Consider the following 21,835-nt stretch of genomic DNA (forward strand, 5'->3'; position numbering starts at 1 on the left):
TCGTTGCCAAGCTACTTGCCTATCGCAATCGTCATCGTCATCGCCATCGCTGCTATCGATCGCAGCCATCGGATTGTTGGCGCGAAAATCAAAAGTACGTGTTTCAAAGCATGAAAGCAAGAGCATTTGGTAAAAGGTAATTTTTATTCAACAACAAGTAAATGAATGTGGACAGTAAGTACGCTTAGTGATTACATAAATAGTTGTCTTCTCTTCCCATGCATTTAGCGGGGTGCTTAGGCAATTGCAATATTCAATAAGTACAGTGGTAATTGTTTTCGTTGCATCTCATTCAATAACTTTCTATATCTTTATAAACTCCCTGGTATATGTATAAAGTAAACGAGAAGTAAAGGCCGTTGATACAAATGACTTTGGATTAGATTAGGATTGGGCGCTCTTAACCATTAACCATTAACGAGTACGCGAAATACAATTACGGATATACAATTACGAATACGAATACAAAACGGTGTTTAGTACAATTAAAAATTCTGTTCACATTTCGGTTTGGTTTATTACAACAATATCATGTAAATGCCGATGTAGGTGCCCCTTCCGTATGTACCTAGGTAAATATGTATGTATATGGGGGCGTATTGGGGGTATAAACGTTGTAAGTACCGACTTTAAGTACCGATTGACTGCTGACTTGGTGGATTTCATTGCATCTTAGCAAACATAAATAAGGGCCATGGTATATTACATTAAATTACATGTATGAATAAACTATAATTATCTAGCAATTTCATTTAGTTACACATACACACACAATTGGTTTTCACAAACGTATTCTGTTCTCAATTCTCAGCCTAATGCTATTTAGATGCATTTTGATGCATAATTGGAGTGACGTGAAGCGATGAACTCAGGTTCTACGTAATCGTAATTTAACATGAATGTTGATTGTGTACATTAAACTAGTTGTATGTATGTATGTATATAACTCTCTGTACTGTATATAGCAGTATAGTGTTTAAAGTATTGTATTGTATGGTATAGTATAGTATTGTATAGTATAGTATGCATGGGTATTATGGGTGTGCCGTTTCCAGTAGCAACATTTCAACTAACATTATTTACTTCGCTATTACAAGTACGGTTCTTTATTAGCTATTATTGTTGTTATTGTTTCTGACGCCGATCCACCGCTGCCATCCATCAAGGGATTCCCTTCCTGGTTTCCATTGCGCTCCCCGTCTCAGTAGGAAAGTGCTGAGGGCGAACGCGAGCCAACTGTGAAATCTTTGTACACCGAAAACACAGATATCTGCGAAAGAGCGGAAATATTGAATTAAAAATACACCCACAACTCATTCGAGGACCCAGCGCATTAGAACTCGTTCCCCCATATTTGCCATACTTGTGCCAATCCCCATATTGGCCACTTTAATTGCCGACTTGCGTCACAGTCAAGAGCTGCAGCGTGGCCCTGGCAGTTGGCCAGCAACCAAATAAAACTTGGCGGCATCTTGTGGGTGCGGAAAATAGGACAGCATCTCTGGCTCTCCGCACTTGTGCTTTGCCGTTGGGAATCGCTGTGATATTATTTCAAGAGCAGACGCCTTATCAGTGCCGGCTAATTCCAAAAATAGCTTACTTTTGGGTGGGTGTGTTTCGTGCTGAAATTATCTAATGGGCGCCAAGTAATTGCTAAAGACTTTTGGGCTATTCTGACCTATAAATTATAGAACAATTTTGATCTGTTCAAGAGCCAGCTGTCGAAATATCGCGCTCATTACATTTGTGTATGGTATACCGAGCGAAAGATTGATTTATGATCAATAAAAACATTTTGAATTGATAATAACTTAAACAAAAACAACACACAACATTATAGTTCCAGAAATACGTTCTATTCTCACTATAGAAAGCTCTAACGAAACTGTAGATACTTAGTACGCTTTTATTAGAAAACACGTTTTTCTTTCAGTGTATACAACAAAGATACATTTGTTATTTCTCTGGGAAATAATTGACTATTTCTGTGTATACTTCTAACCCGCTGAGAACAAGTATTCTGTGTTTGGTGAATGCGGGGGGCAAACATGATATAATACCCATAATTTCTAAATAAAAACTGACCATAAACATACCAAACCGGTGATCATGAAATCTATTTCAAAATGAAACAATTAAAATATTTTATGCAAAATTTTCAAATCGTATTCATACATAATTTGTCTTTACTTTCTTTATTTGTCTTCTAATCGTGCCTGACCTTCTTTTCGTTCCTACCAACGTGTTGCTGTGTGTGCAGTCATACAAATCGAGCGTTCTTTTGCCCACTTCCGGTGCTTCACCGTCGACTCACCTTGTCTTTTAATTGCTGGCACAGTTTCTGGCCATTCATCAGCAGCAGTAGCACATCGTTTAGCCACTGGACAGAGGCCTCCGCCTGGCGGGAATCGAAGCGCATGGTGCCCTGGTTGTTCAGCAGCTGGTAGACGGCAATGATCAGCTTGTGGCTCTGCAGGTAGAAGCTTACGGCCAAATCCTCGGGCAGATTGGGAACCAGCGATTTCATGTTCCGCCCTTTGATCAGCTCATCAATGGGCTTCTTTTTGGGCACCAGCAAACTGTTCCTGCCCCGCTGCAGGGCATCCAGAATGTTGCCTATCACATGCAGCACTTCGTCGGAGGTTCTGTGGGGAGTTTACATGTGTATTATAAGTGCATAAACACAACCGCGGAGCGCAGATCCCATGCAAAACAAAACGTGACTCACTTGAAGTGATAAGAGTCGTCGACATCGTCTATGTGGTTGATGGCGGTCTGCAGATGATTGGCCGCATCCTGGACCTGCTGCAACTTCCAGGGCGAGTCATGTGTGATGGAGGTACGTTGCGTTTGGCTCGGCGCCTTACACAGCTTAAAGCTAATGTCCTGCGAAAGGAAATTCAGGATTAGCATACTTTGGTCGTCGGGAACTGATCGGAAAATTATCACTTATTTCACTCTGTTAAGTCATCAGATTAATTGAACAAATACGCATATTTATAATGGAAAGGTACACATGTCGTTTCAACAACAGATAAGGAAAATAAATATATTCTTAAATGATTATCAACATGATTTTACGGGGCGTATTAGTGCGCTGAATTGTAGAGAAGAAGAGTATGAATAAGAGACTCTGAACTAGAACTTCTATGGTAAAGAATTGAATAGTAGGTAAAAGATGTTTTAAGTAACCTCTGGGGAATTTTGCTACATAAGCTAATACATCCTAAGACTGAATCATCTCTAAAAGAGGAACTAGTTAAATGCTTGGGGGTTTTCCCCACCACACTTTGGGGGCGTCTACAATCTTTTGAGGTTTTTGGGGTTTCTACCAGTCGGTGGTTCCTGCTCGGTCTTACAGTGGGCGTACTTTACTGGGTAAGCAATGGCACTTACAGCCTGGGTGATGGCATCGCCCGTTAGGGTCAGCACGGCCTTCAGCTGATCGGGCGACACGGTGAGTATGAACTTCTCAGTCTTCTTTCCCTCGTTCTCGTACAGGGGCACCGGAAACCGATGGGCGCATTCCTGGAAACACAGTGTGCGGTGTGGTTAATGGTTAAGGAAGCTTGAGGAAGCCAATCCGATCGGGTACTCACCACCAGAATGGTTCTCAGTTGCTTCAGTATCGCGTGTACTTCTTGGCGCAGCACCCACTCGAACTCAATTTGCTACGGGTCGCATTGGGAAGTGGGTTGGGTTTGCATATTTGGTGTTCCGCATTTGGTGTTCGTATTTTGTGTTTCGGAATCCCGCCAGCCAGAGATTATGTAGGTATGTCAGTCATCCAGTCAGCCAGTAAGTCGGCGAGGCGGTGAGGCGGTAAGGCGTTGGTGGGTTTGTATTTTGCGATAGCGCCATCAAACAAAGCACGTTCCGTGTACAAATCAATAACAGCGATGTGCGGGGGCGGTGGAAAGTCGGCAGGAAAAGCAGGAAGAACAGAACATCAGCGGCAATCGATAATCAATTAGTCAACATAGAGGGTTCAATTAATCGTTTTTTATGCTGCTTTTTTGGCAACGCTTGTTATTGTTTTTGTTGGTGCGATGCCGTTGTCATGGACTCGCAATGGCAATCGCATCGCTTTTCTAGCGATCGGAAAACTTACCAGGTTGAGGGCTTCCTCACGCTCCGTGTCCGCGAGCATTTTCATCGCGCTTTTCGGCTTTTTCCGCGCTGCTAAGAATCTGCGCTTGTGTCCGCTTTCCGCTGCAGCAACGCCAGCAATTTGTATTGTGAGCGCTGTAATTTTTGTTTTTATTTCAGTTGTTGTTGTTTAATTGAACGCAGGGTTGCCAAGTGCCCGGCAGGCATGCAAGCAGCGCAAAATCCTACAAAAATACCGCTTTAATACTAAACTGGTTGCCATGGGCGGGACATTCAAAAAAGATTGTCTTCTGCTGAATACAGATATTCTACGCGGATATTGCCATCGAGCATTGTGTTTTTATATGTTATTCTAAGTCAGTCGAAACATCCACAACAATAAATCACAAAGTGTAAAAAACAATATTTTGTAAAATAGGAGTCCTACAAAACATTGCTGTCAATTCTAATTCAATTTGTTGACCAATAAAAAATTGCAAAAAAAATTAACAGAAAGTATTTTTATTAAAACTGGCATTCAGTCTACAGCCCTGGCTGCGCTGCTTAATACACAGCTTGACGTAACAGTGAGATCTTACTTGGACTCTGTTAAAGCTGTTCAACGTCGAAAATTAGCGAAAATTAAATGATGATGACTAAAAGTGGCAAAGTAACAAAAAGAATTACTGCGTTCAAAGCTCTAATAAGATTTAGATTCGGTTAAACCACGAGATAGCCCAAGAATACTCCCTCCGCACAGCAATCTCTGTTAGCTTCGCAGAGCACTGCTTGCTAGGGCGCCAAATTCAAATGGCTATAGAAACAGAAGAAGAATACATACGTTTTCTGGTCGGCGGGGGCGTGGTGAGCACGGCGGTTTCGGGCACCGTGTTGAGGACATGCTGAGGGTATCCACTGGTGCTCCGCTGACGATGAAGTGGCTGGAACGACCAGTTGTTCGTGGTACTTCGAGGGAAAAAAACAGAGAAACATTTCAGTTAGTTACTCGCGAATTACACGCGATTTGTTTGCCTTTTCGGTCGGACAATTGTGTATTTCGTTATCATGTTTGCGAACGATTTCGGCTTGATTTGATTCAAAGTCAAGTGCTAATTGGTGGGCCATTGTTGTGACTCACGTCACAGCCAGCTGACGTCGGCGTCTGGTTTCTGCCGCTGGACTGCAGAATTTTCCCGTATAGCCAGCTAAAAACCCCAGTTCCCCAAGTCCCCCTTCAAAAACGACTGCAGCGCGTGGGCAATGGCTGCCTTAAGTTTTCAATCATGGCTAAAATTACAAAAGGCCACACAAAAAAGCGCTTATCAAGCGAACTTGACAAACGCCCAGATACTTGGAGCACCACTATTCACACACGCACAAGCTTACAATGGCTTTATCAGGTCCAATTTTGTTTTAGAATTTATTTGATAAGCCAATGTCAGAAGAATGAAAGGCCAAGAGAATAGCGAGGTATCGATGAAAGGCAGGGGCCTCCTAAAAAGTTTATGCCATCATAAATTTTTATTGGCATGGCCATTGGCTGCGGCTTTGCCGCTTTTAACACGTTCACATTTCTGATTCTTGATTCTTGATTCTTGGCCACACACATATTTACACACGCACAGCGGGTAAGCAAATAAGCCAAAACAAACAACATTTTGTTGCTGCTATTATATAAATAACGGTATAGCTAGTGCTTTCTGTCTTCCTTTACCTCTGCGGCATTCTGGATATACTCGAACTTCTTTATCAATCGCGAAGCGCGAATCACGAGACTCAGTGTCGCAAGGCGAAAAACTCGCGGATAGTTCGTTCGCTTTTCGCTGGGGATTTATTTACGGCCGTAGGGAGAGCCCCCCAAAAAAAAATGAAAGATGAATCGCGGTAGCGGTAGCGGTACGTGGTAGCGGTACGACGTTCGACGATCGACGCCCAGCGCTCAACTCAGCGGTATAGCATACCATCCAAGTGACGAGGCCAATGCCAATGCTCGTTTTGTAGACTTGTAGTTAACGTGGTTAAGACGGAGCTTTTGGCCAGGCCCGGCAGCTTTCTTCGGCCAGCTCTTCGCTGCGCTGCGCTGATCGAAGCTACAAGAGGCCAACTTCTTGCTCAGCTCAGCTCAGCTGTTGGTAAGAGCATAATATTTATTTATTAACAAGAAATAAGAAATAAGAAATGTAGGGCAGTCCACAGTGGCGAAAACTGATTGTATACATACGCATGTGGGTGTTCTATTTGAACGTTAGGCTGATTCGATTTTATTCTCAACTAATTTCAAACAACTCACTAGTATATTTAGAATTATATCTATTTTCGTGGAATCTCTCATATAAAATCCTCTGAACTTAATCTAAAAACTGAAACGAGGTACTGAGAAACTAATTATCAAGTTTAACTTACTTTTTCACATGATCACAAGTTCGACTTCTCTATTATGTAGAAGTTTTATAGGCTGTCGGTACATACTTATCATTAACTCCACAAACAAATCTGTGGTCATAAACTACACAATTTTTTGTAAGCCAGTCAAAACTTAACAATGAAAGGCATAAAAAGCAAACTATTTCACTAGGCGTTTCTCAAACACGACACAGTTTATAAATAAGTGCATTATTTAACTTGAAACTGAAGTCCCATTTATAGAACTCCATAGCATTAGACAGTAAAAATGTGGCCTAAAAATAAGTAAAGAGCCAGTATGCATTTTATAGCTCACCAAAGAAACGCCTTTGTTTTGATGGAAAGGTATATATAGTCGTATATCGAAATAGGCTGTTTTGTTTTTCTTTGGCAGAGGAAACCCTGATCCGACAACAAAATAATATAAACACGAATTTGTCGCTGAGAAGAAAGCTTGTGACTAATTGCCAGGCCATTAATAAAAGTTTTGTTGCGCGCCAGCAATATTTAGTATTTGTCAAAACGGCGAACATCGCCAAATCCAGTAAAAGTATAAATAACACTCATATAAGGAAAATAAACCCAGAAGTGTGCAATAAATGCTAGGAAATGCTGCACATATTTCAAGAGTGAATAAAATTTACGGCGCTTCCAGTGCGGGAAGTTCGCTTTGTTTACTCGCATTATCAAAGCGAAATATATGGACGTGTTTGTTTGGCGGCAAAAAGTAATCCAGTGATCCGAAAACAAATGAAAACAAGAGTGGACTTTTTGGGTTTTTTTGCCATGGATGGCATAACATTTATTTTTTCGCATACACAGTATTCCCGTTGCTCTTTTAGTATAAAAAGTAGTACAAAAGTTCTATTTCTACTCGTGTTTGGCATTGTCAAACTGAAGTACGTGGATTTGTTTGCTCCCCGAAGAAAAAATAACAAAAAGTGGAAAAGGGGAAAATGCAAATAAGAAGCGAAACAAGTGTGCAAATAGGAGCAAACAAACGTGTGCCCAACAGGTGTGTGTGTGTGGGTAGAGTGTGTGTGTGTAGAGTGTGCATGTGTGGGTGTTTTTATTTTTTTTTTGGTAGTGGGGGTGGGTGGTGTTTTCCAGGGGGTGGTGGGTGGCTGAGTGGGTGGCAGACGCAGTGCGTTTATTTACTCGCCAGTCATCATCTCCATGAATTCTGTAAATTAAACAAAATGACAGACATTAAACCGATGCCACCGAGCCAGAGCAACCGCTATATGCATTTATAAATAAATATTCCATAAACACGAAAACAAAATGTAAATATGTACATATGTATGTACATATGTACGTATTCCGAGAATGAAAAATGCGTGTGGAATCGGAATCGAGTTTGTGTGTCGCGCCTAAAAATAGCGACCGATATGCTCCATGGGAGCGCTGATCAAGCTGTCATAATCGAGCGATCGCACGATCTCAAGATCATCGAAATTTATGATCACTATATGCGCCAATGTGGGTGGATGTGGACGTGGATGGAAAGCCACTAGAATGTATTAATACGCGTATGAGCAGGCACTCACCATCGAAATCCACTGTACCGGAACCATCAGAATCGATCTCCTCGATCATGATGTCCAGCTCCTGCTCGGTCAGCTGGTCGTCCAGCTCCTTGAGGATCTCCTTCAGGCAGGTGGTGGGAATGAAGCCGTTGCCCTGCTTGTCGTACAGACGGAATGCTTCGCGCAGCTCCTTCTGCATGGCCTCCGCATCCTCCTCCACGATGAACTTGGCAGCCAGCTGCACGAACTCGCCGAATTCCAGGCGACCGGACTCTGAAATGTGCCAAATATTGGATAATTAGATTTTGTATCATTAGCAGAGAAACAACTGGAAATCCACCAGCTAATGATGATGGTCCCACAACGGCTATGATCATAAATCAATGACAGCGAGTAACTAAAATATAATCATCGGTCGATGGTGAATCATCTCTGATTTGCTGTAATTACCGAAGCTTTTTCCATAAATATATAAATTTATAATTTATAGCTGACCGTAGGAAATGTTATATTTTGTTCACTTTTGTCATTGAATCAATGTTTTTTTGCATAAAGTCTACATATTCTTTACTTCTAGTCTTTAACTTCTCTGATTCAATTTATACTAGCTAATTATTATTTTTTGTTTTTCATTTGTAACTTAATATTTTTTCAGCTCTTTGCTTGTGTTCAACATAAATTGAAAAACAAATTTTATATATAACTACACAATTCGATTAAACGAAAAACACGATCCACGAAATTGGCACAAGAGCACATATATTATTGATGCATATACCAAATTGATTTTCTTCGTTTTATAATAACTACATACGTACATATGTATATACATTTAATTTTGAACATTTTGGTGCACAAATTTCAAGGGAATTAAATAAAATTAAATATATGCCACTCAAGTTGTACTATTTTCGCACAATTATTTTAATTGGATTTTACTTGCCAGAAAAAATGCAAATGCTTTCCATTTGAATTGAATTCATATAAAATTGTAGATATAAATAAATTCCTCCTTTCTAAAAACAGTAAAATATACTTACTGTCCTCATCGACCTCCTCGATCAGTTCCTCCAGGATCTTCTTGTCGAAGGGCTGACCTGCAGTTCCAAAAGCATAAGTACTCCCATAAACACTGGAGATTCCAATCCCAGAACTCACCCATCAGGCGCAGGATGTCGGCAACCATCTCGGTGGGGATGGAGCCAGTCTTCTGGTGATCGAAGCTGTTGAAAGCCTTCTGGAGCACGGCAATCTGCTCGGGGGTAAGATCTTCATCCTGGAATGGGACACATAGGAGTTACTCAGCGAAAGTCCTTTGAAACGGGTAAGATCCTAGATGCTTACAACGCTGCTCATGGTGCTGCTGTTTTTGGGTTTGGGTTGCCAATAGGATCTGTCTGATCAGCCTAATCTCACGAACCGATCGTCACGGAGTATTCGTTCCAACTGCGAGGCTGCGCGGATGCGTTTTCCAAAATATAGACCAGAATCGGTGAACTTGCCACGAAAAGCGGAAAAACACGAACACGGCCGATTGGTGGTGGATGTGCGGATCGTTGGAGTATATGTAGCGCTTTTCCACGCCGCTGCCTCGGTTTTATTGTTTTTTAGAAAAAACTGTAAAAGTGCGATGGGAAAACGCGAAAATAAAACGCGATCTGAGCGTATCCCGCCGCATTCGCTGCCGGAGACTGAACACGAGCCGTATAGTGGTTTTCCACGGCCACTGATCGCTCGTTGGATGGAGCATCCCATCCAGTGGAGCGGCATGGCGAGACGGAGGGGGAGCCACGATATCTGCATATGTGCGCCAGCCAGCTATAATGCGATGCGTTGCGCTGCGATCCCCGCGTCCCCAAGTATATAAACAACACGATCGGTGATATATACACATATATGTATGTGTTTCGATTCCGCCGCCAGATGGAGAAATCCCCACTGGAGCAATGCCCCATCCAGTTTGTCGTAGGAGAGCTGAACGTGGGCAGCGACAGCAAGGAATGTTCTGCCCTCATTCACAAATTGCTCGACAAGTTCCCAACATCTTTGTCCGATTCCCAAATCCATGGGCTGTTCCTTTGTTCAACTGTCAAAATATGAATATTTGATACTAAAGCTTGAAAATATTCCTCTCCACGAATTTATTTTAAATATATCCAATTAAAAGAAAAGAGCGTCCTAAAAGTAAAAGAGTATCAACTGCTTATAGGTACGTTCGCAGGTAACAATGACTCAAGGACACTTAGAAGTTACTTTGGAACAGACAAAAAGAAAAAACGATTTTTCAATAAGAAAAGCTGGTTTTGGAATAACTTACATTTGACCTTTTTTGACCTTTTTACGTTGGGGCTTACGTTTGGGCTTGGCTATATGTTTTTGTGTGGATATGTGTTTCGACTAAGAATATAAATTACAAAAAAAAAAAACATATATTAATATTGATAAAAGTTTTAGCATTAATAAAATGTACAACTGCAGCGGATTAAAAATATATGTTTAACTTTAACTAGAATTATTTTAACATACTGCAAATAAAATGGAGCTTGACGATAAAGAAATATAAAATGGTTTTCTACCCGACATTGATTTAAGTACTGCGGAATCATCGCTGAATCCTTTATTTAGGAATTTTTCTTCATCTTCTTTCTTAGACATAAAGAATCATATGTATATGTATAGTTTTAAAAAAGTTTAATTTTTTGACTTATACAAATACCTAAACAGCTTTTTGGCAAATTTTAAAAACCGATATGCAAACAAGTTATCGGTAAATGATGCGCCTTTTGGTCTGGCAACCAACTATTTGGCGTTGCCAGACTGATTAAACAGTGATGGTTCGCATAAAGAATAGGTAAATATTGACCGCATTTTTTGCAACGTTTATTAATAAAACCGTCCTCAAACAGATATATAGCGGTCCAGATTGTGCCCCATACGCCAACACAATCTCTGCGTCTCAACGACCACAGCCTGGCCAAAATCCTGCTCCAGAATGTGGAGAAGTATCACGGAGTGTACGGCCTCGCCGTGATCGAGCAGGGATTTCGTGTGAAGTACATTAACGATCGGACGAAAATGGCAATCATACGTTGTCTTCATCGAGGCCAACACTTTGTGTCCAGTATATTGCCACTGATTACTTTGGTTGGTCTCATTGCCATGTAGTTAAACCAACATTAAAACCACCCTTCTTCCAGATTGGAGATGTGCGGGCCAAGTTTAGGACCCTCTACATAGGTGCCACCATTATCCAATGCAACAAGTTCATAGTCAAGCACCAAAAACAGTTCCTGGACCGCGCCATGGGCCAGATAACCTCCGCCAAGGAGCGTCAGGATCTCTTCAAGAGCGTCATGGAGTTCGACATGGACAGATAGCAAATAGTTTGTTTAGAATGTAATTAAGTAATTATATTTCATGTTTTTCTTGTAGAAAAACCATGCTTCCAATTTGACTAAAATGTAAATCTTTTTGGTATCGTTCTAAACTTCGATAAGGAATTTGCGACTCGGTGAGCGGGCAATCTTGGCTCCAAATTGCTTTAGTTTCTGCCGGATGTCGGCCAACGTCAGCTTGTTCCTCTTGCTGTAGACATTGAGATATATTCCTAGGACTACAATGAGACCAGACCACAGATATCTGAAAATTTTAGATATGATTTAGATCGGTAAAATATAGCTTTTTCTTTTGAATTTTACAAATACTAACTGCAAGGTAAAGGGCTTGCTGAAGAGCACAAAGGAAAAGGCTATGGTCACAGCCTTGCGGGCGGTGGTCACTGTGGCAGCTATAGGAGCACCACTACTCCTCACCAGAGCCAGCACGAACTGAATGCCCAGATAGCCGGACAAACTAAACAGGAAGCCATAGCCAAAGGTCTCAACAGGGTGCTAAAAGGATACAATTTAAGTCTCATACATCAAAAACCGCTTCTATAACGCACCTCCAAGCAGAAGGCAAAGCCGCTGAAGAAGTTGCCGGTAACCAGCATAATCACAAATAGGTACACAAAACCTAAGCCGTATGAGTAGAACACCACCTCACTGCTGGGCGCCTTAAACTCCCGCATCGCTTTCTCCTGGACATTTCCAATGGCTGCGTCGCAGAGTAGAGCTCCCGAAATCATGGCCACGCCCAGCAGATTGAAGTTGGGCGTCATCTGGGAGTCGGCCAGCGTAAACCAGGCCAATCCAATGCACATGCAGGTGGCTGCCGCAAAGTCCAGCAGTCCATAGCGTTTGCCCTGTATGAGGATGCTGCCCACCAACACAGGAATCAGCTTGCAACACTTGAAAATCACTTGGGTGGGATAATTGAGGTAGCCGAGACTGGAGTTGGACAGACCCATAGTACCCAGCGTAAGAGCAGCCAGAATTAGGTATGTTCTCATGGGAATGCAACGTGGCTCTGGCTCAATGTTCCAAAAGGAACCGCCGCTTATCCGATAGCCCTCCAAGCGCCGCTCCACCAAGCCGAAGCCGATGTAGTAGCCAAACTGGACGAGAGTGAGGAACCACCCGTACGGCTTAAATCCTTCCACGGTGAAAATCAGCTCCTGCAGATACCCGTACAGGATGTACAGGAAGAAGACGCCGGCACAGCTGAGCAGGAACTGAGTGGTGCGGTTATAGTAGGTGAGGTCAAAGCAAAGGATTCGCAGTTCCGGTGGCGATTCCGACGTCGAGGACTTCCGCTGCGAGGGCGTCGAACTTCCCGGCGATTCGCCGCCATTAATGGTGATAATGTTCCCCTTATTATCTGTCATTCTGCTGCTCGAGGAAGTGTGTATATACATGCATATACACACTATATAGTTGCTATATCAAGATAACTATTGGAAGGAGCCCGAGTAATTTAATGCCACGCTGTCCGCGGAGTTGTCGGTTTAATGTGCGGATTTGTCATGCCTCCTCGGATGCTGCATTAATTACGGGCAGGCGTGTATATTGCTTTTGAGTGCAAATCGTTCTGGCCAAATATGTGCACTCGGTTTGTTTACCACGAATAAACTATTTTTGTCAGCTTAGAACGGAGATAGTCGCTTGACGTTGCCACCTTGTGTTATTAATCGAACACCAAAGACCGGTATACGGTTAACTAGTTGGCAACTCTGCTCCTGCCGGCATTCTAATTGGCTCAATGTTGCTGATAATAGCTTTGCTTAACCACTTATCAGCGAAAAAATTTCAAGCCGCTTATATACTAAGAAAAATTTATACAAAGGAGAAAACCCACTTTTAAAGTAGTGCCGAGAGTGACCCTTATTATTGGACTATTTGTCATTCTGGAAATGCCTAGATATGGGCACACTATAGGAAAAAACAAGAAGAAGCAGTGAAAAGTGCCGCTGGAAAGTGCAAAAAGTTATGAATTTATAAGTTTACATAGAATAATAGTGCATATTACAATCGCAAAATGGACGTGCAACCGCCACGCGGTAAGTACTTTAATTAACAAGTGCTGCATATGACTTCGAATTGAGACAATTTTGCGCCCAACTCTATTGGCACGCACACATACACACACAGCGCACGCACAACCTTTGATATGCTCACATTTTTTGCAAAAACCTTTCTTACGTTTTCATTCTTTTTGCAGATGCTAGTTTACGAAATATTATCGACAAACTGGCGGAGTTTGTGGCCAGGAATGGGCCAGAATTCGAGGCCATAACCAAGCAGAAGCAGCAGAACAACCCAAAGTTCGAGTTCCTCTACGGCGGGGAGTTCGCCAGCTATTATCAATTTAGGGTGGCAGCGGAACAGACTCGTAAGTGCACTCTAAATTAGTGGAAAATATCCCTTATAATCTGCATTTAACACCCAACACAGTGCTGAAGCAGCAGGCCATTAACCAACAACTGCCACCAGGTGCTCCAACCAGCCACTACATGCAACATCCGCCGCCAATGCAGCAATCCCAGCCACCTGGTCTCTATCCGCCACCCAATCAGCAGCCACAGCACCCGCCGGAAAACGCACAAGACAATATGCAAACACAACCGCAGCACTCCTGGCCGCCAAACTCCAGTGGACCGCCAAACAATCAGCAGCCCAATGGCAATGCCATGGCCATGAATCTTACGTCCCAGCTGGATGCCATCAAGATGCAGCAGAAGACGCTGCGGGAACAGATCCAGCAATCCGAAGCGAATCTCTCCGCACAGCACACGGTAATTTAACGTTGGCAACAACGGGGGTACTTCTATACACTTACCTTTGCAAACATTTTCCTGAGAGATTAGGACAGCTTGAGTGTGTAAAGAAAAGATGCAGAAAAGAAAACACCGGGGACTATGTTGAATGTTGGCCCCTCTCACAAAAATTCGCAGAAGCAAATTGCTTTCCTATTAAATTAACTCCCCATCTAAAGTTGCGTTTATTGTCTGAAAATAAAAGCCTATTTGCTTCTTAGAATTTCGATCGCCCTTTGAAACCCAACCGATTGCGAATTCTCTCTTCACCTATAACTCAAAGTGTTGGGTTTACGAGAACCTAATTTATAAACTAGAATCCTATGAAATATTTTCTTTTAATAAGCTCAAAAATGTCTTTCGATAATACTGTTTTTGTGGACCTTTCACTCTATAAGTACTGTAAGCCAACTTCGTCTTGAAAAGATTGCTTGTCGCCATTTAATTTCCATGTAATGGAAATGATGATTCATTTTATGTCCTGTTTTCTATGGACACCACAAACTAATCCCCGAATTCCTAAAATTAATCCTGCTCGTCCCTTTTCTAAATGTTCTTTCCATTGATCAGTCCTTGTTCTCCAAGTGCGGATAAGATAAAGTTAAAGTGTACTTTCAGCATTACCAAACTACAATCTATATTTGTCATTATTTTAACTATTTAATTAACAATTTAAAATGCTACATTAAATTTTTGCTTTATTGTATTTTTTGAAACATAAACCAAAAAAAAAAAAATTACCAAATCAAACCACTCTTCATACCAACTGACAAAACTGTATAAAAACCAAAAAACAAATCCCAAAAATCAAATTTGTTTGAAACGCTTGTCGACTCGAATACGAAATATGAATCGCAAATGCGAATATGAATGTGAAAAACCTTTGTGTGCCCAATGACCAAACCGATTCGATCCGAACCACACGAACGCATGCGATCCAAATCGCACCATCACCAACCAACCAACCAACCAAATGAAACCAACCTGTAGGCCCTGATGAACCAGAAGACAAAGCAGATCGAGGATGCAATTGCGGCGGCGCAGACGGCGCAACAGGAACAGATGGCTGGCGAACAGGGCATTGTGCTGAGGGACTTCGATGGCGTTCTGCAGCCGATCATCGAGTCCTGCACCAAGGACAGCATCTCTGCAGGTAAATATGAGTTCAGCGGACCGGCTGCATTACATTATTGCTTGTTTGTAGTCTCGTAATCAGTCATAAGTTAGCTAATGGAGCTGAATTTTGATGCTCCGCAGCTTTGCTGCACACAAAGCGCACACTAAATGAATCCATACTACTTTTTGATTAATCCTAAACCTAATTTATTATCGCCAGTGACAATGACAATATGAGTAACCCGTTTGATATTGCAATTTTAGGCAAGAACTGGATTTTACAGCATTCAACCGACAGCGCAAAAATCAATGTCGTTTTACAATATCTTTTAAAGAAGTATGCCTCAGTTTTATACCTAATGACCTCCAATATGTATTAATTAAATTGTGTTTCTTTCTTTCAACGAGTGAAATACTAACCAAACATACAAAAACGAAATATCGAAAAACATGCGAGAGAGAGATGATCGATTGAGCGATTGAGAGATTGAGACTCCCCCAGAGAGGCTCGATATTGATTCGTTGATTCGTTTTCGAAAGATGTTATGATCATGAGTAGTTCCCAGATCCGGAAGTCTTATAGCTAGGGCCACACATCTATACAAATCATTTTACTTAATAAGTTTAACCTTAAACACGCACAACAACACACCAACACTTAACAGTGAAAATCATCGGACAAAAAAGCAAAAATACCACAAAAAAAGAAGATTAACTAACAAAAATCATCATACTTGCACAACAAGTACTTTTGGCAATGTTGTTGTGCATACAGAAAACTAGAAAAATATGTTTTTCGTTTGTTAATTTATTTTTAGGGCTTTGGTCAATGGTTCAACGTTTCAGCAAAAATTGCATCTTATATATTTAGTTAATGATATACTCCACCACTGGTAAGTTCGCCTAGTCAATTATTTGTATAGTTAGTACTTAAGGGCCATAGACCTCCATAACTAACCCACTGAGTAGTAACCCTACCCTGTGGGTTAGTTTATGTGGACTACGCTGACTGAATTGGACTGAACCCTACCATCACCGGACGGACTTCTGACATCAGACTGAGACTTTAGAGTAGCTGGGAGATGAGACCTAAGTGCAACGATGTATTTACAGCATGCGCAAAAACATCAATGACTTGAAGAACAGCCTCGAGAATGTCGTCATTCCGATGTTCTGCAGTGCCGACTTGAGTATGTATTTCCCCCTCGATCCATTGGTTTTGGATTTCTAATTGTGTTATCCTCACCCACAGTTGCCAACCCAGACCAGCGCCAAAAGCTGGCCAAGCTGCTGTCCCTGTGGGAGTCCAAGGCAAAGTTCTTTGATGCTTGCGTCATCTCGAAGCTTCAGTCACCGGACTCGTCAATGCAGGAGTACAAAACCAATCTGCAGAATACACATCATGATATAACAGCCAAATTTACGCAGAATACAAATGCGACTCTGGATAAGTAAGTAAAAGTCTTAGAACATAATCAAGCATTTAATGAACTTTAACTCTTGTGTTTCAGCTACCAGAAACAGCATCAGGTATTCATTCAGCACGCCAGCCAGCAAATTTCCCAACTCGAGAAGCAGGCGCAGCATCTGGAGCAGCAGATAGTGGCCCAGAAGTCGCAGCAGCAACACATGCTCCAGCATCAGCAGAAGAACATTCCATCGCTGATGTCCCACCGAATAGCAATGCCGGGTGAACATGACCATATGAATAGCCAGGGGCCGCATGATCAGCAGCATCCTCAGCCGGGAAATAATATGTATCCGGGCGGTAACTTCCATCAGCAGCAACCGCAGCAGCAACCTCCGGGAAATCCGTTTGCGGATCCTCGGGGACCGAACTTCTTCATTCCGGACATGTCCAAACCACCACCAGGCTTTGCCGGTCCCCCTATGCATCATAATCAGGGCCCAGCAGTGGGTCATCCGCAGCAGCAACCACAACCGGGACAGTTTCCGCAAATGCAGGGATCTGGCAATGAACCACCTGTTGACCTTGGCGTCCTCAGTGCAGCAATTCAGGCGTGCTTACAGATGCAGCAGCAACACCATCCTGACGACCCTCAGCAGCAGGGACAGCACCAACTGCAGCAGCAGCAGCAACAACAGCAGCAGCAGCCGCCGCCAATGGCTGCCTATCCCCAGAATATTGTGAGACCCGTCCAGCAAAATCCTGATTCCGAAGTGGACCTGGATGTGCTCAATGCGGCCATTCGTGCGGTTATAACCAATAAATCAGAGGACGGTACAGTACAAGATGGCCAGCAACCACAGAAATTGGCCGACGGAGAATCTGGAGATCCTGTTGTAATTGGAGAGCCACAGATACCTACAGCGCCTTACTACGACCTGCCAGCGGGCCTCATGGTGCCACTTATTCGTCTGGAGGATTACAACTACAAAGCCCTCGACCCGGCGGATATACGACTGCCAGCTCCAGCGCCACAAAGCGAGCGTCTAACAAATGCATTGAATGCCTTCTACTCCGCACCCTCCCACGATCGTCCAAGGGATAAGTAAGTATTTCAATGGAATCTAATTCAGCGTTACTTAATTAGGGGTTTTATCTTGCAGTGAGGGTTGGGAGAAACTTGGTCTCTATGAGTACTACAAGGTGAAGAATGCGGCTCGAAAGCAAAAGGAAGAGGAAATCAAGGACGGCATCCGAGAAAAGTCGCGTTCTCCCAGTCCGATTGTGCTTGAAAAACCCCTACCTAAAAAGAGCAACAAGCGAGTTTACCGGTGAGTGTTTGTTTTCCATCAATAAACAACAATGTGAAACATTTTCACTTATTTTCCGGTTCAGATCCAAGAGTCGCAGTCGCAGTCGCTCCCGCTCAAAAACGCCGCCCCTTCGAGACAGATCCGCCTCACGCTCCAGATCCCGGTCGCGATCAAACGAGCGCTCGTTAACGCCGCCACCGACGAACCGGAACAGGTCAGGCGGTGGTAGCAACCGCAAGGGTCGCAATCGATCTCCTCGCCACGAACGGGACAACAGCGGTAGCACAAACAGCAATCGTGAGAGCCGTGCTGAACGCGGCAATTCCAATAGCAGAGACAATGGCAACAGCATCAACCTAAGACGTGTGGATCGAGACAGATCTCCAACCCCTCCAAGCTTTCTGTAAGTGTAAATGTGATGTTTGCTGTTAATGAACCATAACTATTAGATGCGGGGTAAAAGCATCGCTATAGTATAATGGTATTTTTTTGGCAGTCAGACCAATGAGCTATTCTTCTTTCTCCAGGGGAAGCACCTTTGCCAAGCCGGCGGAATTCATCGAGGAATCCAACAAGGGCCACCAAATGCTCATGAAAATGGGCTGGGCGGGCACTGGCACTGGACTAGGCTCAAAGAATCAAGGCATCGACACGCCCATTTCGGGAGGCGAGGTGCGCGATCGTCGAGAAATGTACAAGGTGAAGTGGCAAGATTTCGCAAGAAGAGACAATTTCTAATTCCTTCTCCACAGGGAGTGGGTGCGAATATGCACGATCCCTTCGAGAGCTTTCGCAAGAACAAGGGAGCTGCCTTTGCGCACCGGATGCGATCACGAGACGACAAGAGTTAGGGTCTGCCAACGGTCATAACTTCCCCGTTTTTGTTTCCTTTAGCCCAGAAAATATAAATTTTTATAAAAGCAAACTGCATTTTTATACAAGGTTAGGCTATAACATTAAAGCTGGATTGAGCGGCTTTGGCATTAACTTTCTCCAGGACCTGGACCAGTCCCTTGCCAGGACCGCACTCAAAGGTGCGTGGAAAGTCGACACCCTGTTTGCGCTCGTACATCTCGTGAAGGGTCTGCTCCCACTTGACGGGCCGTACGATTTGCTTGGGCAGCTGCGTTAGGATGTGCTTCGCATGGCGATAGGGTTTGCCATCCACATTGGAGTATACTCTGATGACGGGATCCTGAAGGCGCACCGATTTCAGGGCTTTGGTAAAAGGCTCCACGGCGCTTAGCATTAAGGGAGTGTGAAAGGCGCCGCTTACAGCCAGTCTCTTCATCCGCCGGATCTTGAGGGCCTTGGCGTTTTGTTCGAGGAACTCGAGAGCCTCTACGTTGCCGGCCACGACCTTGCAGTGCGGATACATGTAGTTGGCGATGCCGCAGTAGGGCGACTCTACTCCCTTGTCCACACACCATTGCTGCGCGCGAGCACAGGCCTCTCCCAGATTGGTGTCCGGTCCGTAGATGGTCATGGCCATGGCTCCGGCTGCCTGATCGCATGCTGCCTGCATGGCGGTGGCCCGCACCTGCACCAATCGCAATGCCTTGTCAAAAGGCAGGGCATCCGCATACACCAGTGCGGTAATCTCGCCCAGACTGAAGCCTGCGGCGGCCACACAGGTTTCAATAGCCTTGGGTCGCTCTTCACGTAACTGCTCCAGGGCTGCCAGCGAGGATACCATCACAGCCAACTGAGCGTGCTCCGTGCGGTTCAGCTTCTCACGTGGTCCCTCCAGGCAGATCTTGAGCAGATCGTATTTCAGCACCTCATTGGCTAGCTCGAAGATGCGGCGGGCGCCAGGGAATCGGAGCAGGTCCTTGGCCATGCCCACATACTGGCTGCCTTGACCAGGGAAGAGCATCACACTTGTTTCCTTGGGATCGATGGCGGGTCGGCTTTTCTGTTCCAGCGGCTCAGAAAGCTCATTGAGCAGTTGCTGACGCTTTTCCGCGTTATCCGGCAGGGCGGCGGTTTCTGTGGTGGCCTTTGCAGCATCGCTGCTCCAGCGGGACCAGCTTAAGGTACCGGTAATCCGCGGTGATCGTAGTAATCTGCGGGCGGCCAACATTTTCGGTGAAGGAGTTCGCGGCATAACATTACAGCTGATTAGAGCTGAAAAAAGTGGATCTTATCGATAACGAACATAACAATCGATAGTTTTAGTACTTCGACTGTATTTAGTACATTTAGTAATTTGATTTTTGGCGGTTTATGCTCTAAATCAAAACGTTCGTAAAATATTGGGAAACACCCCTAGTTTTAAATAAATCCTAATTGCGAAAATGACTATACATCATTTTGTATTTGCTAATTTCTTCAAGTAGCTATAACTACAAACATAGAATTTATCCAGTAGCCAATTGGCATTAGGCTGTATGTATGCTCACAAAAAGATCAAAATTCCTGGGTATTTTATTTCACCTGACATCTTAGTCATGGTCTGCGGTCTTTTGCCACTATTTATAGCCAAACTTGATTTATGTTGCTAGGCTCTCATTTAGTCATTAATGGTCATGGCGAAATAATGTTGGTTGTATATTTATGCGTCACTGACTACTCCGCATAGAAATTTGAGCCAAGTTTTTATTTGGGTCCAAAGTACCAAAGTTATGATAGACTTTTAAATTAGCTAGTCTCGATGTTTTAATGATCGCTTATTGATTTTTAGCGACATAAATATAAAATATAACGACTTTCTTAATTTTATGCTTAACAGCTTTTAATTTCACAAAGTATTAAATAATAATAATACAAATAATGCTGTAAAAAATATTAATATTTTAAGGCAAAACATATAGCGCGGAAAACTTTTTTCGGTTTTTTAAATTTTCCATAGTCTACCTTTATTACAGTCTCCAAAATACGCCTTTAAAAATTGAAACTCTAGGCTTAAAAAAAATTATTTGAAAGATACAAGACATAAGATTAAAACCCTGCCAAGACAAAAGAGTATTTTTTGGCCGTGTGCTATTCGGACCCCCGAAATAAGAGTTTCTAATTTGAAATGCGATCCCAGCGAGGCAATCGCAGAGTTTTTTGAACCCAGGGCGAAAGAATAACCCTCCGGCAGGCCAAAAGAGTTGGCAGAGGACTTGGCTGCGGATGAGGATGAGGATGAGGATCAGGATAGGGGAGGATGGGGATGGGGATGTGGATGGCAAAGGTGAACGACAAAGCCGCCGGCAAAGTCAGACACCGGAGATGACGTGACGCACCACTTTCGCCCTCAGTTCAAGGAACAGGAGATGTGGGCATCAAAACAAAAACACTAGCTCACACGCTCTGCCAGCGGTCCTCCAGTGTCCCTTGTCCATCCGCCCATGGTCCGATCCGATGCGATCTTCCCAGAAGACGGAGCGACATTCCCAGCTCTTTTCTTGTTGCCAAGGAAAGGACCCACCAGATATGTGTACCAATGCTCGTCTAGACTGCACGAATATCAGATCGTCGATGGACCGGCGATTCTATTAGAAGCAGAACCTGTTTGCGGTTTATACTCCGTTGGGTTTTGTTGTATTTCGGATGTTTTCTCTTTTTTTTTAAGTCCAATTTTTGTTTTTTCTTTGATAATGAGTCGTGAATTTGATGCCCAGGTAGGGGCATTCGACGGAGATCGTTGACATGGCGCAAGTGGCGCGATTCTTTAAATCAGGTTGTGAAATTGTATTTATGAATGAGAGAGCCCGTGGCGAACCAATTAATGCCGCATACCAGAAAGAGTTTTACCCACAGCCACAGCCAGCACACATTCCGAACCCAAGTCGGGGTT

General features: G+C 43.4%; 6 protein-coding genes across 10 annotated transcripts; 2 read left to right on the forward strand and 4 right to left on the reverse strand.

The window, feature by feature from the left end:
• Positions 1 to 125: 125 nt before the first annotated feature.
• On the reverse strand, positions 126 to 5,975 carry LOC6534363 (protein rogdi). Its single transcript, XM_002095005.3, has 8 exons — positions 5,804 to 5,975; positions 4,931 to 5,055; positions 4,112 to 4,245; positions 3,600 to 3,671; positions 3,397 to 3,528; positions 2,729 to 2,886; positions 2,315 to 2,645; positions 126 to 1,270 (listed from the first exon to the last, which is right to left on the reverse strand). The coding sequence occupies exons 1-8, from the start codon at positions 5,812 to 5,814 to the stop codon at positions 1,202 to 1,204; spliced, it is 1,032 nt and encodes a 343-aa protein (XP_002095041.1). The 5' UTR covers positions 5,815 to 5,975; the 3' UTR covers positions 126 to 1,201.
• Positions 5,976 to 7,260: 1,285 nt separating this feature from the next.
• LOC6534364 (troponin C) lies at positions 7,261 to 9,517 on the reverse strand. Of its 2 annotated transcripts, XM_002095006.4 has the most exons (5): positions 9,366 to 9,503; positions 9,180 to 9,297; positions 9,062 to 9,118; positions 8,043 to 8,294; positions 7,261 to 7,675 (listed from the first exon to the last, which is right to left on the reverse strand). In XM_002095006.4, the coding sequence occupies exons 1-5, from the start codon at positions 9,375 to 9,377 to the stop codon at positions 7,647 to 7,649; spliced, it is 468 nt and encodes a 155-aa protein (XP_002095042.1). In that variant the 5' UTR covers positions 9,378 to 9,503; the 3' UTR covers positions 7,261 to 7,646. The 2 variants fall into 2 exon arrangements, with proteins under 2 accessions (XP_002095042.1, XP_015050591.1); XM_015195105.3 differs by lacking the exon at positions 7,261 to 7,675 and having other exon boundaries at positions 7,927 to 8,294; positions 9,366 to 9,517.
• Positions 9,518 to 10,788: 1,271 nt separating this feature from the next.
• LOC6534365 (ribonuclease P/MRP protein subunit POP5) lies at positions 10,789 to 11,487 on the forward strand. The gene is made up of 3 exons (XM_002095007.4): positions 10,789 to 10,872; positions 10,928 to 11,165; positions 11,219 to 11,487. The coding sequence occupies exons 1-3, from the start codon at positions 10,853 to 10,855 to the stop codon at positions 11,396 to 11,398; spliced, it is 438 nt and encodes a 145-aa protein (XP_002095043.1). The 5' UTR covers positions 10,789 to 10,852; the 3' UTR covers positions 11,399 to 11,487.
• LOC6534366 (adenosine 3'-phospho 5'-phosphosulfate transporter 2) lies at positions 11,410 to 13,085 on the reverse strand. Its single transcript, XM_002095008.3, has 3 exons — positions 11,965 to 13,085; positions 11,730 to 11,911; positions 11,410 to 11,660 (listed from the first exon to the last, which is right to left on the reverse strand). Exons 1-3 carry the CDS (start codon positions 12,814 to 12,816, stop codon positions 11,504 to 11,506), a joined length of 1,191 nt encoding a protein of 396 aa, XP_002095044.2. The 5' UTR covers positions 12,817 to 13,085; the 3' UTR covers positions 11,410 to 11,503.
• A 218-nt stretch (positions 13,086 to 13,303) lies between these two features.
• On the forward strand, positions 13,304 to 18,971 carry LOC6534367 (calcium homeostasis endoplasmic reticulum protein). 4 transcript variants are annotated; one of them, XM_002095009.4, is made up of 13 exons: positions 13,304 to 13,458; positions 13,620 to 13,790; positions 13,853 to 14,193; positions 15,205 to 15,367; positions 15,595 to 15,667; positions 16,149 to 16,223; positions 16,444 to 16,520; positions 16,583 to 16,781; positions 16,842 to 17,843; positions 17,902 to 18,069; positions 18,134 to 18,454; positions 18,579 to 18,750; positions 18,804 to 18,971. In XM_002095009.4, the coding sequence occupies exons 1-13, from the start codon at positions 13,437 to 13,439 to the stop codon at positions 18,900 to 18,902; spliced, it is 2,883 nt and encodes a 960-aa protein (XP_002095045.1). In that variant the 5' UTR covers positions 13,304 to 13,436; the 3' UTR covers positions 18,903 to 18,971. The 4 variants fall into 4 exon arrangements, with proteins under 4 accessions (XP_002095045.1, XP_039229448.1, XP_039229446.1 ...); XM_039373512.2 differs by lacking the exons at positions 13,304 to 13,458; positions 13,620 to 13,790; positions 15,205 to 15,367; positions 15,595 to 15,667 and having other exon boundaries at positions 13,980 to 14,193; XM_039373513.2 differs by lacking the exons at positions 13,304 to 13,458; positions 13,620 to 13,790; positions 13,853 to 14,193; positions 15,595 to 15,667 and having other exon boundaries at positions 15,350 to 15,367.
• Positions 18,961 to 20,179, reverse strand: LOC6534368 (probable malonyl-CoA-acyl carrier protein transacylase, mitochondrial). The gene has a single exon (XM_002095010.3). It carries the CDS (start codon positions 20,156 to 20,158, stop codon positions 18,995 to 18,997), a length of 1,164 nt encoding a protein of 387 aa, XP_002095046.2. The 5' UTR covers positions 20,159 to 20,179; the 3' UTR covers positions 18,961 to 18,994.
• Between the last annotated feature and the right edge of the window lie 1,656 nt (positions 20,180 to 21,835).

The sequence above is a fragment of the Drosophila yakuba genome, chromosome 3L (assembly GCF_016746365.2).
Source record: "Drosophila yakuba strain Tai18E2 chromosome 3L, Prin_Dyak_Tai18E2_2.1, whole genome shotgun sequence".
Classification (NCBI taxonomy): domain Eukaryota; kingdom Metazoa; phylum Arthropoda; class Insecta; order Diptera; family Drosophilidae; genus Drosophila; species Drosophila yakuba.